The 13617-nt window shown below is 41.1% G+C and overlaps 1 protein-coding gene across 1 annotated transcript; it reads left to right on the forward strand.

Moving 5' to 3' along the window:
• Positions 1 to 5550: 5550 nt before the first annotated feature.
• On the forward strand, positions 5551 to 13114 carry LOC101606227 (mas-related G-protein coupled receptor member X2-like). The gene is made up of 2 exons (XM_004650658.2): positions 5551 to 5561; positions 12100 to 13114. Exons 1-2 carry the CDS (start codon positions 5551 to 5553, stop codon positions 13112 to 13114), a joined length of 1026 nt encoding a protein of 341 aa, XP_004650715.2.
• Positions 13115 to 13617: the final 503 nt, after the last annotated feature.

The following is a 13617-nucleotide window of genomic DNA, read 5'->3' on the forward strand; positions in this document are numbered from 1 at the left end:
CAGTTTGAGGCTCGATTCCCCAGGACCCACGTTAACCAGATGCACAAAGGGTGCATATGTCTGGAGTTTGTTTGCAGTGGCTGGAGGCCTTGGCACACTCATTCTCTGTATATATCTGCCTCTTTCTCTCTGTCGCTTTCAAATAAATAAATAAAAATAAACAAAAAAATGTATTTAAATTTTTTTTGAAGTTATTGAAACTTCTCGATTCACAAACTGTTTCTTCTGTTTTGTCTTCCAGTTCTGACTTTGTATCCTCCACATGGATGACTCCATTCTTGAGAGCTTCTATAGAGTTTTGGGTTTGTTCAATTTGGTTTATATTTTCTACTGCTTTTTTATGTATAGTTTCTAACCCTCTGTTGAGTTCCCTTTTCACTTTATTTTCTGATTTTCATAATGCTTCTTGTAATTCATCCTTGCATTTCTTTATGTCTTCATTGAGCTTAGACATCTGACTATTGAGGTCCTCTTTATTTTTCCCCCCCACTCTCCTTCAGATCATTTAACTGTCTTTGGAACCCTTCCTGGTTCTTACCTATTAGGTCTAATCTAGGGAGGACAGCATTCATACAACTATTGGCCCTTTGTTGCTTTTCTGAAAGTCTGATATTTGCTTGGGCAGAGTTGCATGGCTTGTATCTTCATTTTGGGGTTCTGATCCTATTGTCTCTTCTATGTTTTGATTAGAGACATCCATTGTGGGACTGTGGTCTGCCCATCACAGTGTAGGAGTCTTAATTCAGGAAGTAGCTGTAGTCTACCATTGATGTGTCATCAGTGATTACTCCCTTTTAATGTTTGCTTCCATTAGGTTTCTGATGGCAATGGCACCTGCCTGCTCAGATGTAAGGAGTCCTTAAGATGCTGGTGGGGGCTTGGGGACCTGATGGAGGGGCTTCTCACTCTGTGATTTGGGGTATGGGATTGTGTGGTCAGGTGGCCTGAGGGGGCAAGGGGCAGGGGGGAATGGGACAAGGCAGACCAATATTGGAGCTAGGCTGAAGGGAGGGGGGAATGTGTGGTGGTTCTGTAATGTTGAAGTGTGAAGGGATGGGACATTATTATTAATAGCATTTTTGGGCCAGTCTTTTGTGTCACTTATATATAAAATTATGTCATCTGAAACTAGGGATAATTAGAGCTCTTCCTTACCAACTTGTTTCCCCTCCTTTGCTTATCTTGTCTTATTGCTTGAGATAAAACTCCAAGGACTATATTGAAAAGCAATGGTGAGAACTGGCATCCCTGACTTGTTCCAGACTTTAATAGGAAAGCTTTGAGTTTTTCACCATTTAGTGTGATCTGGCCTTAGGTGCATTAAAAATAGCTTTTATTATGTTGAGATATGTTCCCTCCATCATTAGTTTCTCCAGTGTTTTAATCATAGAGAGGCGACATATTTTGTCACAGACCCTTTCTGAATGTATTGAAACAAACATGTAATTCTTGTGTTCAAGTTTATTTATGTGGAGAATTACATTTATCGATATCCATATGTTGAATTAACCCTGCATTCTGGGGTGAAACCTACTTGTTTGACATGGACGATGTTTTTGATATGTTCTTGAATTTGTTTTGCAAGGATTTTATTGTAAATTTTTGTGTGTGAGCTCATTAGGTCTATCAGTCTATAATCTTCTATTTTTGTTGTGTCTCTGCCTTGTTTAGGGATCAGATAAATGCTGGCTTCATAGAAGGAGTTTGGGAGCATTACTTCTTTTTTAATTGTGCAAAATAACTCAAGAATTGATTTTGGTTCTTGAATGATGGTTTGGTAGGACTTGGTAGTGAATCCACCTGTGCCTGCTTCCTGCCATGTTTATATTTTAAACATACTTAATAGGACCGTGAACAGCAGGAGTTCTGTCATTCATGAAGGTAAATACAACTGTTTCCTTGATAACATAACAGGAAGCAGGCTGTCTACATCATGTGGACATTCTGTTTTAATTTTTTAATGGATCATCACATAAGTTTCTGCTTTGCTCTCCAAATAATCCTGTCAGGAGTGCGCAGAGGTGAACATGTAAGCAGGAGCCCATGGGGATGCCAGGAAGCAGAGTGGAGAGATAGTGTAGTCAGATAGATTTGCTTTGAGAGGCAACTTCACTTCTATCAGTTTGGAGATTTTCCTGACTTGTCATTCTTGGACCCTGATCTCAAAAACGGTTAAGATCATAATCATCCTCGTGAGAATGTCCTCAGGGCCTTTCCCCATGCCCATATGAGGTGCAACAACTCTGGTGTCCTGGTCTGTCCCCTCCTTTGATAAATCCCCTGTTCAGAAAAGGCTGAAAGCAGTGCATAGAAGGTCTCACTTAATTCCCTTGGTCACTGAACCTCCTAGGAATTAAATGAATTTCCAATTTTGACTGGTTTTCTCTGGCTGGGCCCCCACTTTCCCTGTTTACTGCACTGATTCTTTAGTTTCTTAATTAGTCACATTTACCTTTTTCTCCCTTTTGAAACATGCTTTCCCTTTGCTTCCTCTTTCTCTTTCATTTTTAGGGCTGTTTTTGTTTTCTTTGTGGGGGCGGGGGGATCTGGAAGTTTATTATATCATCTGCCATTTTTTATGTAATTTATCAGTTTCCAAGTCCAGGTTTAGCTGGCAGCTTTGCGTATCTCTTCTTGGGATCATCCTTCATGACTCTACTGATGAGTACTGACTTGACTTTCCTCTTAGCTCCTTAGTGGTCCAGAGCCTTGGCTCCATACTGTGTTTTGAGCTTCCTCTAAAGTGGGAATCTGATAGATGCCACTCCTTCTGTTTCCAAAGCAGAGGTACCTACCTGGTGCAGCTTTAACTTCAACCTGGTTCAAACTTATCAGATTTGGGCCATATGTTCAGGTATATTGCTTTCAACATTTCTTGTGTTTTGCATAAAACATAGTTTTTATACACAGACTGCACAACATCATTAAATATTGGAAGGAGTCTTGCCTGTGGTTTGATCTTAAGTCCTCCAGGAGATACCCAGGGGAATCCCATCCCTCCCCCTCCCTTTGTGTTAGCAATTCTCCCATACTCAGCTCTCTCTAGTCCCTTACTACAGTTTTCCAGTGGGTCTTATCATAGACACTAATTCATTGCATCTTTTCTTAATTTTAAAAAGATTTGTAAGGGTGATATAATGAAGAAAAAATGGTATATAGTCAAAAAGTAAAGCATTCTCATATCTCTGTAAGTTACCTTGTGCTCTTCCCTCATTGCTGCTTCTCACAGAGGCAACAATTGTTTTTATTCCTGTTGTCAAGCATCAGTTTTGCCTGACATTTCATCTTACATATTTATAAATACATAATGTACACTTCTCTATTCCTTACTTCTTTTGTTCAACGTTGTATGTATTGGGTTGACGTGCTTCATTTTATTTCTTTTGTCACATTACTCAGCTGCATAGGTATATCACAACTTAAGAATTTTTATATTGATTAATATGTGTGTTTCCTTCAATTAACTATTCAATCATTTAATGGTGGAATTTTGCAGACACACAAATGCATACCTCACTTTTTGTTTTCACGTGATTTTGATTGAGAATTTTGCTTCCATTTTAGCTTTCTCTTCCCACATCAGTACATATCATTCCAAACATTTGTAGGTATATCCCTTGAGTTTACAACATGCAGTCATATAACAAGTCCTTTATAATAACTTCATACCACTTCACACACAATGTTGATTTGCAATTCCTTTCTTTTGATCCTTACCCATAAATTATAATCATACCATATAATTGCTATTATTACTTTGAACAAACCTTCTTTAAATCTATTTTTTTAATTTATAAGCAAAGAGCCATAAAAAAGAGAGAGAGAGAAAAGAGAGAAAGAGTAAGAGAGAGTATGTGTGCACCAGAGCCTCCAGCCACTGCAAATGAACTCCAGAGGCATGCGCCACTTTGTGTATCTGGATGTACATGGGTACTGAAAATTGATCCCAGGCTGTTAGGTTTTTCAGGCAAGCTCCTTAACTGCTGAGCCATCTCTCCAGCCCTGAACAAACCTTTTTATTAGTTAAACAAATAGATGATATTATGAAACCTGTAGTTAGTTCTTCGTGAGTATTCCTCCTTTATTTATGTAGATGTGAGTTTGAGCCCATGTTAGTTTCCTTCTCTATGAAGAATTTTCAGATTTCTAGCAAAACAGGGGATATCATTTAAAATCCCCTCAATTTTTGCTGGTCTGAGTGTTCCATCCCTTTTCAAGGGTGATTCACTCAGTATACAGTCATTGGTTTGTAGTCATTTTCTTTCAACACTTTACTTCACTCCATGCTCCACATACCACCTAAATTCCACAGATAGAACTGAAATAGCTGTCTTCCTTCTTTGTTTATGTTTGAGGGGCATCTCTGGAGTCATTGAGGTTTTTCATGGTCTGATCTCTCCATATTGAATGTAATGTCTGGATTGTTCATTTTTCATACTGTTTTCTGGTTAATTACCTTCCCAAATGTGTAGTTTTGGGTTTGGAGATAATTTTGCAAAGTTCTCAACCAATATTAATTCTCTACCTTTCTCTATGACTTCCCCCTTTACTGTTTACATTATGTGTTATTCCCTTTGTACTTGTACAAAATGTATATTTCCATTTTATTTTTTTCTTCTAGCTACTTATTTTTGTTCATAGTCAGTGAAATTTCTGTTCTTTCTTTAGTGTGTATACAGTTTCAAGTTCATTATCTCATTTCCAGTGCATATACAAGTCACCTGATGGGTAGTGTTTAGTTGCATTCTTCATTTTGTTAGCATTTTATTTCTAGCATTTACTCTATGTGTATCTGCTTTCTGCTTTATTAGCTACTTCATATTGTCTCTTTTGATATGAGAATCATTGGAATTTTATTTATGAGTATTTACAATGTCTTTTTTTTGGTACTGTCATATTATTAAACTCTTCATCTTTGACAGGGAGTCAACTGATATCTTGGTTAACACAGATGGATATAATTTAAATGGTAACTACTAAAAGAAGTTAGATTGACAACTGAAATCAGTGATTGATTCTAGAGAATAAAAATCAAGATGGCTTCTTTAGTACTTATCTGTTTCATTTGGATAAAAACATATAAGCTATTATTTGTTACTGGTAGGATAATGAAAATGCGTAGGCCATGTCAGAGGATCCATACCTCATTTGAATAACAAGAAAATGTGACTTTTAGTTACACTAGCTCCTAGCACTGACTCATATTGATTGAAATTGGTGCTCACATGGCTGCAAGTAGTTCAAACACAACAATCACTAATTGGAAACAGAAGCTAAAATGGTTTGTTCTAGAATTGGAGAGAGAGAATATCTAGACCACGTGTTGAGATCATCTTGTCAGGAGTATGACTTGAAGTCTACACTCTCATTTGTCAGCAGGTCCAAGTTTAGGAAACCACAGGGGCTCATCTCATGTTGATAAGCCTTCCTCATGCACAAAGCTTCCACCCAGTTCCTGCAGTAACCTCTCCAAAACAGAAGAATTTCACATTGATGGCTGCCTCAAAGTTTCTTCCCTGTTCATGGATCAGCTCGCCACCTCAAGGACGAATGGAGGAGAGGTAAGAGTTCTACCCAGAACTTATTCCCTAAGATATTATTTGTTTTACTGAGTCCACAATGTTAAGGTGAAGAAGTTGGGTGTTCCTGCAGAAGCATGAAAGATGAAAGCCCATCATGTGTTTTGAGAACACAGTCACCAGCTGGAGGCAATTTGGGAAGTGAAGTCTTGCTGGAGGTGTGTCAATGGGGGTGCACTGAGGGTTATTAGCATAGACTTATTAGCTCCTTGGGAATGCTTCTTTCCCTTGTTGTCTCGCTCATGTTATGCTTTCCCTGGCATAGTGAAATATCCCTCAAAACTGTAAGCTGGGGGCTGGAGAGGTGGCTTAGTGGTTAAGGAACTTGCCTCCAAAGCCAAAGGACCCAGGTTTGATTCTCCAGGACCCATGTAAAGCCAGATGCACAAGGTAGCACAGGTGTCTGGAGTTTGTAGGTAGTGGCTAGAGGCCCTGGCATGCCCATTCTCTCTCCTTTTATCTGTATCTTTCTCTCTCTCTCCCTCTCTTTCAAAAAATTCTGTAAACTGAAATAAACTCTTCCTTCATATAAGCGGTTCTGGTCTGCTATTTTGTCACATTTTTGCAATGAAAAGGTAAGTATTACACCAGCACTAAGATTTTAAGCATGTGCTACCACACAAGGCTTTTTTTAACATGATATTTTAGTCACCTTTTCATTTCTAAGACAATATACAAAGGAAAGTTTAAGGGACAAGTGGTTTGTTTCTGGTTACAATTACAGGCTATAATCCATCATGGCAGGGAAGGCATGACAATAGGAGCTTGAAGCAGAGCTTGTCACATTCTGCAGGGATGCATGGAGCAGAGAGGGATGGATGAATGCTGCTGCACAGCTAGCTCTCCCCTTGTAAATAATCAGACTACACTCCATGGAATGGTCTCACCTACTGTTCAAGCAAGGCATCTAATGAAGACAGTCTCTCATAGACGTACATATAGCCTAACATAAACTGTGTAAGTCCTCACAGGTGATCCAAGGTTCTCTTAAGTTGACAACCAATCTGAACCATCACACTGGGGCTCTGGAAGTTGAACTCAGGTTCTCATGCCTGCAAGTCAATCACAGTGGCAACTGAGCTATTTTCCCAGAACCCTCCCCCCACCGCTTTTTTTTTTTTTCTTCGAGGTAGGGTTTCACTTTAGCCCAGGCTGACCTGGAATTCACTAGGTAGTCTCAGGGTGGCCTTGAATCTCAGCCATCCTCCTACCTCTGCCTCCCAAGTGTGGGGATTAAAGGCGTGCACCACCATGTCCAGCTCCAGCCCCCTTTTTATGTAATATGAATGTGATGATTTTTCAGTCCTGTTTTTAATAGCTTTAATTTTTCTGGTTGACATAGTCTATCAGACATACTTCCTATTGAGATTTTTATTTGGTTCATTGAGAATTTAAATTCTAAGACTTCCAATTTTATTTTTATTACTGTTTTTTGAGGTAGGGTCTTGTGCCAGCCTAGACTGACCTGGAATTCACTATGTAGTCTCAAGGTGGTCACAAACTGGGCGATTCCTTTACCTCTGCCTCCAAGTGCTGGGCTTAAAGGCATGCACCACAACACCCAGCTCCATTTTCAATATTTATGAATTTTTCTTTATATATTTGCATGGGGTTTGGTGTGCCAGGGTCTCTAACCACCAGCAGATGAAAACCAGATGTTGACGCCACTTTTTCCCTCTGGATTTATATTGTTATAGAACCCATTTCAGTCAGCTTTGCAAGTAAGTGCCTTCAGCTCCCAGACCATGTCTCTTCTACCAATATACCCATTTCTTTCACAACCCATCATTATGTTGACATTCTTATATAAAGCTTGACTGACTTATTTATCGTGTATAATTTTATCTTCTTTTAGGTAAGTGAACATTTTAAAAATTGATGTTAAGCCGGGCGTGGTGGCGCACGCCTTTAATCCCAGCACTCAGGAGGCAGAGGTAGGAGGATTGCCATGAGTTCAAGGCCACCCTGAGATGACAGAGTTAATTCCAGGTCAGCCTGGACCAGAGTGAGACCCTACCTCGAAAAACAAAAAAAAAAAAAAAAAAAAAAAAAAAAAAAGTTGATGTTTGTGGTCACAGTGGTGCAACATCATTTTGATGTCTTTAAATTCCATTGTTGAAGGGGTGTGAACTTTGGCAGAGTCATATTGATTGCCCCTTAAAAATTCTTTTTTTTTTTTTTTTGGTTTTCGAGGTAGGGTCTCATTCTAGCCCAGGCTGACCTGGAATTCACTATGGAGTCTCAGGGTGGCCTCGAACTCACAGCAATCCACCTACCTCTGCCTCCCGAGTGCTGGGATTAAAGGCGTGTGCCACCACACCCGGCTTAAAAATTCTTATTTCTGCCCAGCATGGTGGCTCATGCCTTTCATCCCAGCAGAGGCAGAGATAGGAGAATCACCATGAGTTCAAGGCCGCCTTAGACTATATGTGAATTTCAGGTCAGCCTGGCTAGAGTGAGACCTACCTTGAAAAAACAAAATAAATCAATCAATCTTATTTTTGGCTCATAGCTTATGCCTTCTCATGTTGGATAATTCTGGTGGTTTATATGAGGGGTTTTCTTGGTAAGAAGATTTCTCTTGAGGTCTCAGTCCACACTACCCCTCAAAAGAGAAAGCAACTGCATTAACACAAAACTAACCAGAGATGTAAATATAGAATAAAATAATCAGGGAAAGCACCTGTAATCACAAAATGGTTGCAAAAGCCCAAAGCTAGACAGTGTAGGGTAAATGGGAAGATTGACATTAAGGAAGAAAAAATATTAACAAGAAGCTAATTGAAACAGGCTGGGGTGGGGCTAGGAGTAGAGTGAAGAAGTAGGAGAGGAGAGGAAGAACATATGGGATGAAGGATGACAAGTAATAGAAGTAATAGTGGCAGAAAAAAACAAAACAGATAAAAGACAAACAATAAAATAGCAAGAAAATTTGTCAGTAGTTATTCCTTGCTGAGGATATGGAGGAGGGGCATGCCCCATTTCCCTTCTCAGACTTTGGTGTTTGAAGCTCATTGGACTGTACGGTTGGGTGGTGATCATCTTTTCTTTGTCGGGTCCAGCAGATCACACCACAAAGGGCTGTATGGAGGCTGACCCCTCCTGCCTTCCCTGGCTAACATGGTGACCTCTGCTGGGTTGGAATCTGTCAGTGATCTCTGCATTCAGGCCAAGCATCAGAGTGAGAGCAGGAAGTGCCCCATGCCCCTCCCAGAGCAGTTGCTGCATCTCCTCCAGACGTCCCTTTAGCTCTGAGAGTAGGAGAGACAACCCAGCCAGGAACCTGATAGGTGACAGCTAAGAAGCAGAAGCACCAAGCGATGGCCCAGGCCTGCTGCCCTCTGTGCAGCCCCCACTTGTCTGCACAGACAGCTGCTCCCATTGCTCTTCCCAGAGGATGGACACTACCCCCAAATGCCAGGGCTACCATTCATTTACTTCTGACACACAGCCTACACTGTAGACCTGTGCCTTTGAATCTGTATTCAAGACACAACCAGCTTCTTGGCCTCATGCTAAATCTTCGTGAGGTTTCTTGCTCATCTGATGAAAAGAATAAGTGTTTAATTTGGACAGATGCCTCACTGTGTAAGAATTCTCACTACACATTCATGAAAATTTTAGTTTGGTTCCTACCATCAGCTCTATTAGTTACCTTGTCATTGCTGACACAAAGTACCTGGAGAAATTTACTTTTAGAAAGGAAGAGTTCATGTCAGCATACAGTTCTGGGTTACAATCTGTCATGGGAACAAAGGCATTGTGTCGGGAGCTTGAAGCAGGGTGATGAAGGCTGATGCCAAGCCAGCTCTCTCCGTTTCACACAATCTAGGAGGTCATGCAGTGAGGCTTCCCACAGTTAATGTGATCTTCTCACCTCAATTAACCTAATCTAAATAATCTCTCACATGTGATTCTGGGTCCTGTCAAGTATATTACAATCAATACAAACCACCACACACCCCTAAAGAGCCAGGCATGACCACAATACCCTGATGGGAACCATCAGGAGAATCACTGGAGCTCACAGGTGATCCAATCAGGCTGACACACAGCAGCTCCAGGTTCTGTAAGAGATTGTGTCTTTAGGAGATAAAGCAAAACAATAGAGGAGGACACCCAGCCTTCGCTGGCTAGTACATGCATAGTACATATGTGTGCATGGGGCCATACATATGTACAAACATATGTATACACACATATATCACATACATACCAAAGAGACATAAAATAAAAAGTGTAGTAAACTCCTCCGATTTTGTTCCTTGCCATGGCTCAGGGATCAAGCTAGGCCCTATCACAATCCACTGTCCAGCTTCTACTTACTATTCAGGCTGCCAAAACCAGTGTCTATGTAGCTCTGGAAACCTTGCTTCTTCTTTTTCACTTCAGCCACTGCTGGGTGGGTGATCTGCCCTTCCTTACAGCCACTAAGCACCAGACATTGGGTTCTTTCTGTCTCTACAGGTCTGAGTCTCATACTCATGAATTTCACCTGGTCTCTGCCTGCTATTAACTACTGCACTCCCATACCTTTCCATGCCAACACTTCACTCTAAAGCCTTGTACCAACTGCTTTGTTTCATTCTCAGAGAAATCCAGGGATTTGCATTTCTGAAATCTCCCATCTCTTCACCGTTTTGTTTATACCAGTATTTGACGTAAGACCTGAAACAAATCTTTCAATGTCTTTATCTCTATGTTATTTTTCTCTCTTTCCGAGAATAATAATATTACTGACACTAGCAATTTAAAAAAGCAGTATGAATTAATTATCCAACCAGCTACTACTACTGTTCAACTCCTTGTGCATGGCTTCTCATTTTCTACAGAATTTCGTGTGACTATCTATTTTAATTTTCACCCAAAGCCTTCATCAATGAACAGTTAAATAAAATATCTTGCTGCAGACATTTCTCTTACTATAATGTTTTAAAGTGTGAAGCAAATGAATTTCAATCACCTGTGTTATGTAACAAGTAGTTTTATTTTGCACATTCCACAGAAAATCACTTTTTGTTCCTCTATAGGCACTTTCATTTCAGTTTAGACCCATGGCCACGTTTCTCTCTTCTCCTTTCTTCAAACTTTCCCTTTACTCTTGATAAGTGTTATAAATTCAATCCTGGACTGTGGGATAAAGCTCTGTAGGTGATCATTGCCGCCATCTGCTGGCCATGCCTGGGTCGGACATGATGGTGACCATCACTACAAGAGCAGAAGTTGCTTCAGGCTCACTAAAGTTCTCATTGGAGAAACACCAGCAATGGCATTAAATTCACTCTCTACATGTTTGCTTGTACTAAATTATTTTTAAATTCTCGCACACTCTTCGCAATGAATTTTCAACTTTCCCTGAATTTCAGCTTCATTCATGCGTTTCCTCAGTACATACTTCTTGTCTATCTGCTGTGTTCCCTTCAGAGAGCTAGACGTAGGGAAAAGGGCTGATGTCCTCTAAGGATTCTCTGATTTCTAGTTTCCAAAACTGGAACTTAAGATTCACCTCTTCCAGTGCAGTAAGTGTGGATCTTCTCACACCTGTGTCAGCAAGAAGTGGCATTCCCTTCAAGACACTTTTCACTTCCATTATTTATGTGTGTGTATTGTATGTAGGAGTGTGGAGATGCACATACACAGTTTGCATGCATGCTGACATGAGAGAAAGACACCCATGTCTTCCTCAGTTGCTTTATGTCTTACTTCCCAGAGACACAGTCTCTCACTGAACCCAGAGTGGCTTGTTGGATGGTTACATTTCTTGGCCAGCAAGACCCTGTGATCCCCCTGTCTTGTCCCCTCAGCACTGAGATTACAGGAATGGACAACTATGGATTGAACTCAGGTCTTCATTCTTTTATAAAATATATTTTATTTATTTATTTGAGAGAGGGAGTGTGTGTGAGAGAGAATAGGCACTCCAGGGCCTCCAGCCACTGCAAACAACTCCAGATACATGTACCACCTTGTATATCTGGCTTACATGGGTCCTGGAGAGTCAAACCAGGATCCTTTGTTTTGCAGGCAAATGCCTTAACCACCAAGCAATCTTTTCCAGCCCCCTAGGTTCTCATTCTTATAAATCAAATATGCTCAACCATTTAGCCATTTCCACTGGTCCATTTTTCTCCGTTACCTAGACATTTCTTGGTGACCAAAGGTGGTCTTTGCTCATGCTTGGAGCTTCCATATTTCTGTTCATGAGAAGAAACTTCAGCCTCCAGACAGACAGAAAGTTGGGTTCAGAGTTTTATCTCATTCCTACATAATCTCAGATGCTAGTTTGAAGCCATCAACTACTCCAGTATCTGTAGAAGAGATGGATTGCAGATAGTCCAAGTCAGTACGAACATTGATTACTAGAAATGCCTGGAACTTTTAGGCTTTGATAAATCTCTTGATCTCTACAAGCCGGTTTCCCCCTTCTTTGTAAATGAGTGTCAATTATTCCCACATGCAGAGACGACCAGAGAATCAGATCATATACACAGCATGTGCTCATGTCTGGTTCTCTTTTCAGGATCTCCACTGGAGAGTTTCTGAGCTTGGATCCAAACATCCCAGTCTGGAGGACTGACATCACCACAGGGAATGGAAGTGACAACACTGAAACTCAGTCCTGTTACGCTCAGATTTTTGCCCTGAATTCTTTGAACCTCCTCCTTGCCCTGGTGGGGTGGGGAGGAAACGCCACAGTGCTGTGGCTCTTGGGCTTCAACGTGGGCAGGAACCCTTTCACAGTCTACATCCTCAACCTGGCCGGCGCCGACCTCCTCTTCCTCTGTTTTCGCATTATGTACTCAAGTATAATCGTCATGTCTTCACACACTACCTTCACTTTCATTCCTATGTTCTTCCATGATATATCCAACTTTGCTTACCTTGCAGGCCTGAGCCTGCTCAGCGCCATCAGCACTGAGCGCTGCCTGTCTGTCCTGTGGCCCATCTGGTACCGCTGCCACCGCCCCAGACACACGTCAGCTACAGTGTGTGGCCTGCTCTGGGCAGTGTCCCTGGTGTTCAGTCTCCTGGAGGGGAATGCATGTGGCCACCTGTATAAGGCTTATGACCATGATCGGTGTCAGGCATTTAGTTCAGTCACCACTGTGTGGGTGATTGTTTCATTTGTGGTTCTTTGTGGGTCCAGCCTGGCGCTGCTGCTCAGGATTGTCTGTGGCTCACGACAGTGGCCTGTGTCCAGACTGTATGTGACTATTATGCTGACAGTGCTGGTCTTTCTGCTGTTTGGTCTGCCATTGGGGACCCAATGGTTCCCCATTATATGGATTAATATTTATTATGGCCACCCTTGTTGTCCTTACCTGGTGACAGTGGTCCTGTCCTGTGTTAACAGCTGTGCCAACCCCATCATTTACTTCTTCGTTGGCTCCTTTAGGCATTGCAGATTCCAGCGCAGGACTCTCAAACTGATTCTGCAGAGGGCCATGCAGGACACTCCTGAGGACAGAGAGTGTAGACACAGGGGCTCTTCAGGAGACCCCAGAGAGCTGGAGACTGTCTCCTCCAGAAGCTGAGCATCTGCTCATACTGCACAGATGTGACCTTGGACCAACTCTGCTCTCTCAATGTGAACGGTTTTCATAGATTTGTTTGCTTATTCCCTGGCTGTAACTTAACTTAGAGAATAAATGCTTTTGTTCAACATAAGTGAGACAGCACGATAAACAAATTCTCCCTGAACGTCTGAACTGCATTATGTGCTTCATGCCATGCACTTGTGAGGTTACCCCCACATCAGCACATCCCTCCTGGTCTGAAGGCTGAAATAAGTAAGGAAAGGCTTAATTTCTTTGATCAGTGAATTTGATAAATGAATGCTATATTTTGTAGATCATTTTTACACTTTTTTCAATATTAAAAGAACCAAGTATATTACTACTATAAACCCAGTCTTCTTTATTTCTAAGCAACCTTAGAACAACAGCACAAAAATAGCCCAAAATTTTATAAATGGCATTGTATGAAATTATAAAGTTTCTGCAAAGAAAAGAATCTATACTTTGAACAACCTATAAAT

The sequence above is a fragment of the Jaculus jaculus genome, chromosome 3 (genome assembly GCF_020740685.1).
Source record: "Jaculus jaculus isolate mJacJac1 chromosome 3, mJacJac1.mat.Y.cur, whole genome shotgun sequence".
Lineage (NCBI taxonomy): Eukaryota > Metazoa > Chordata > Mammalia > Rodentia > Dipodidae > Jaculus > Jaculus jaculus.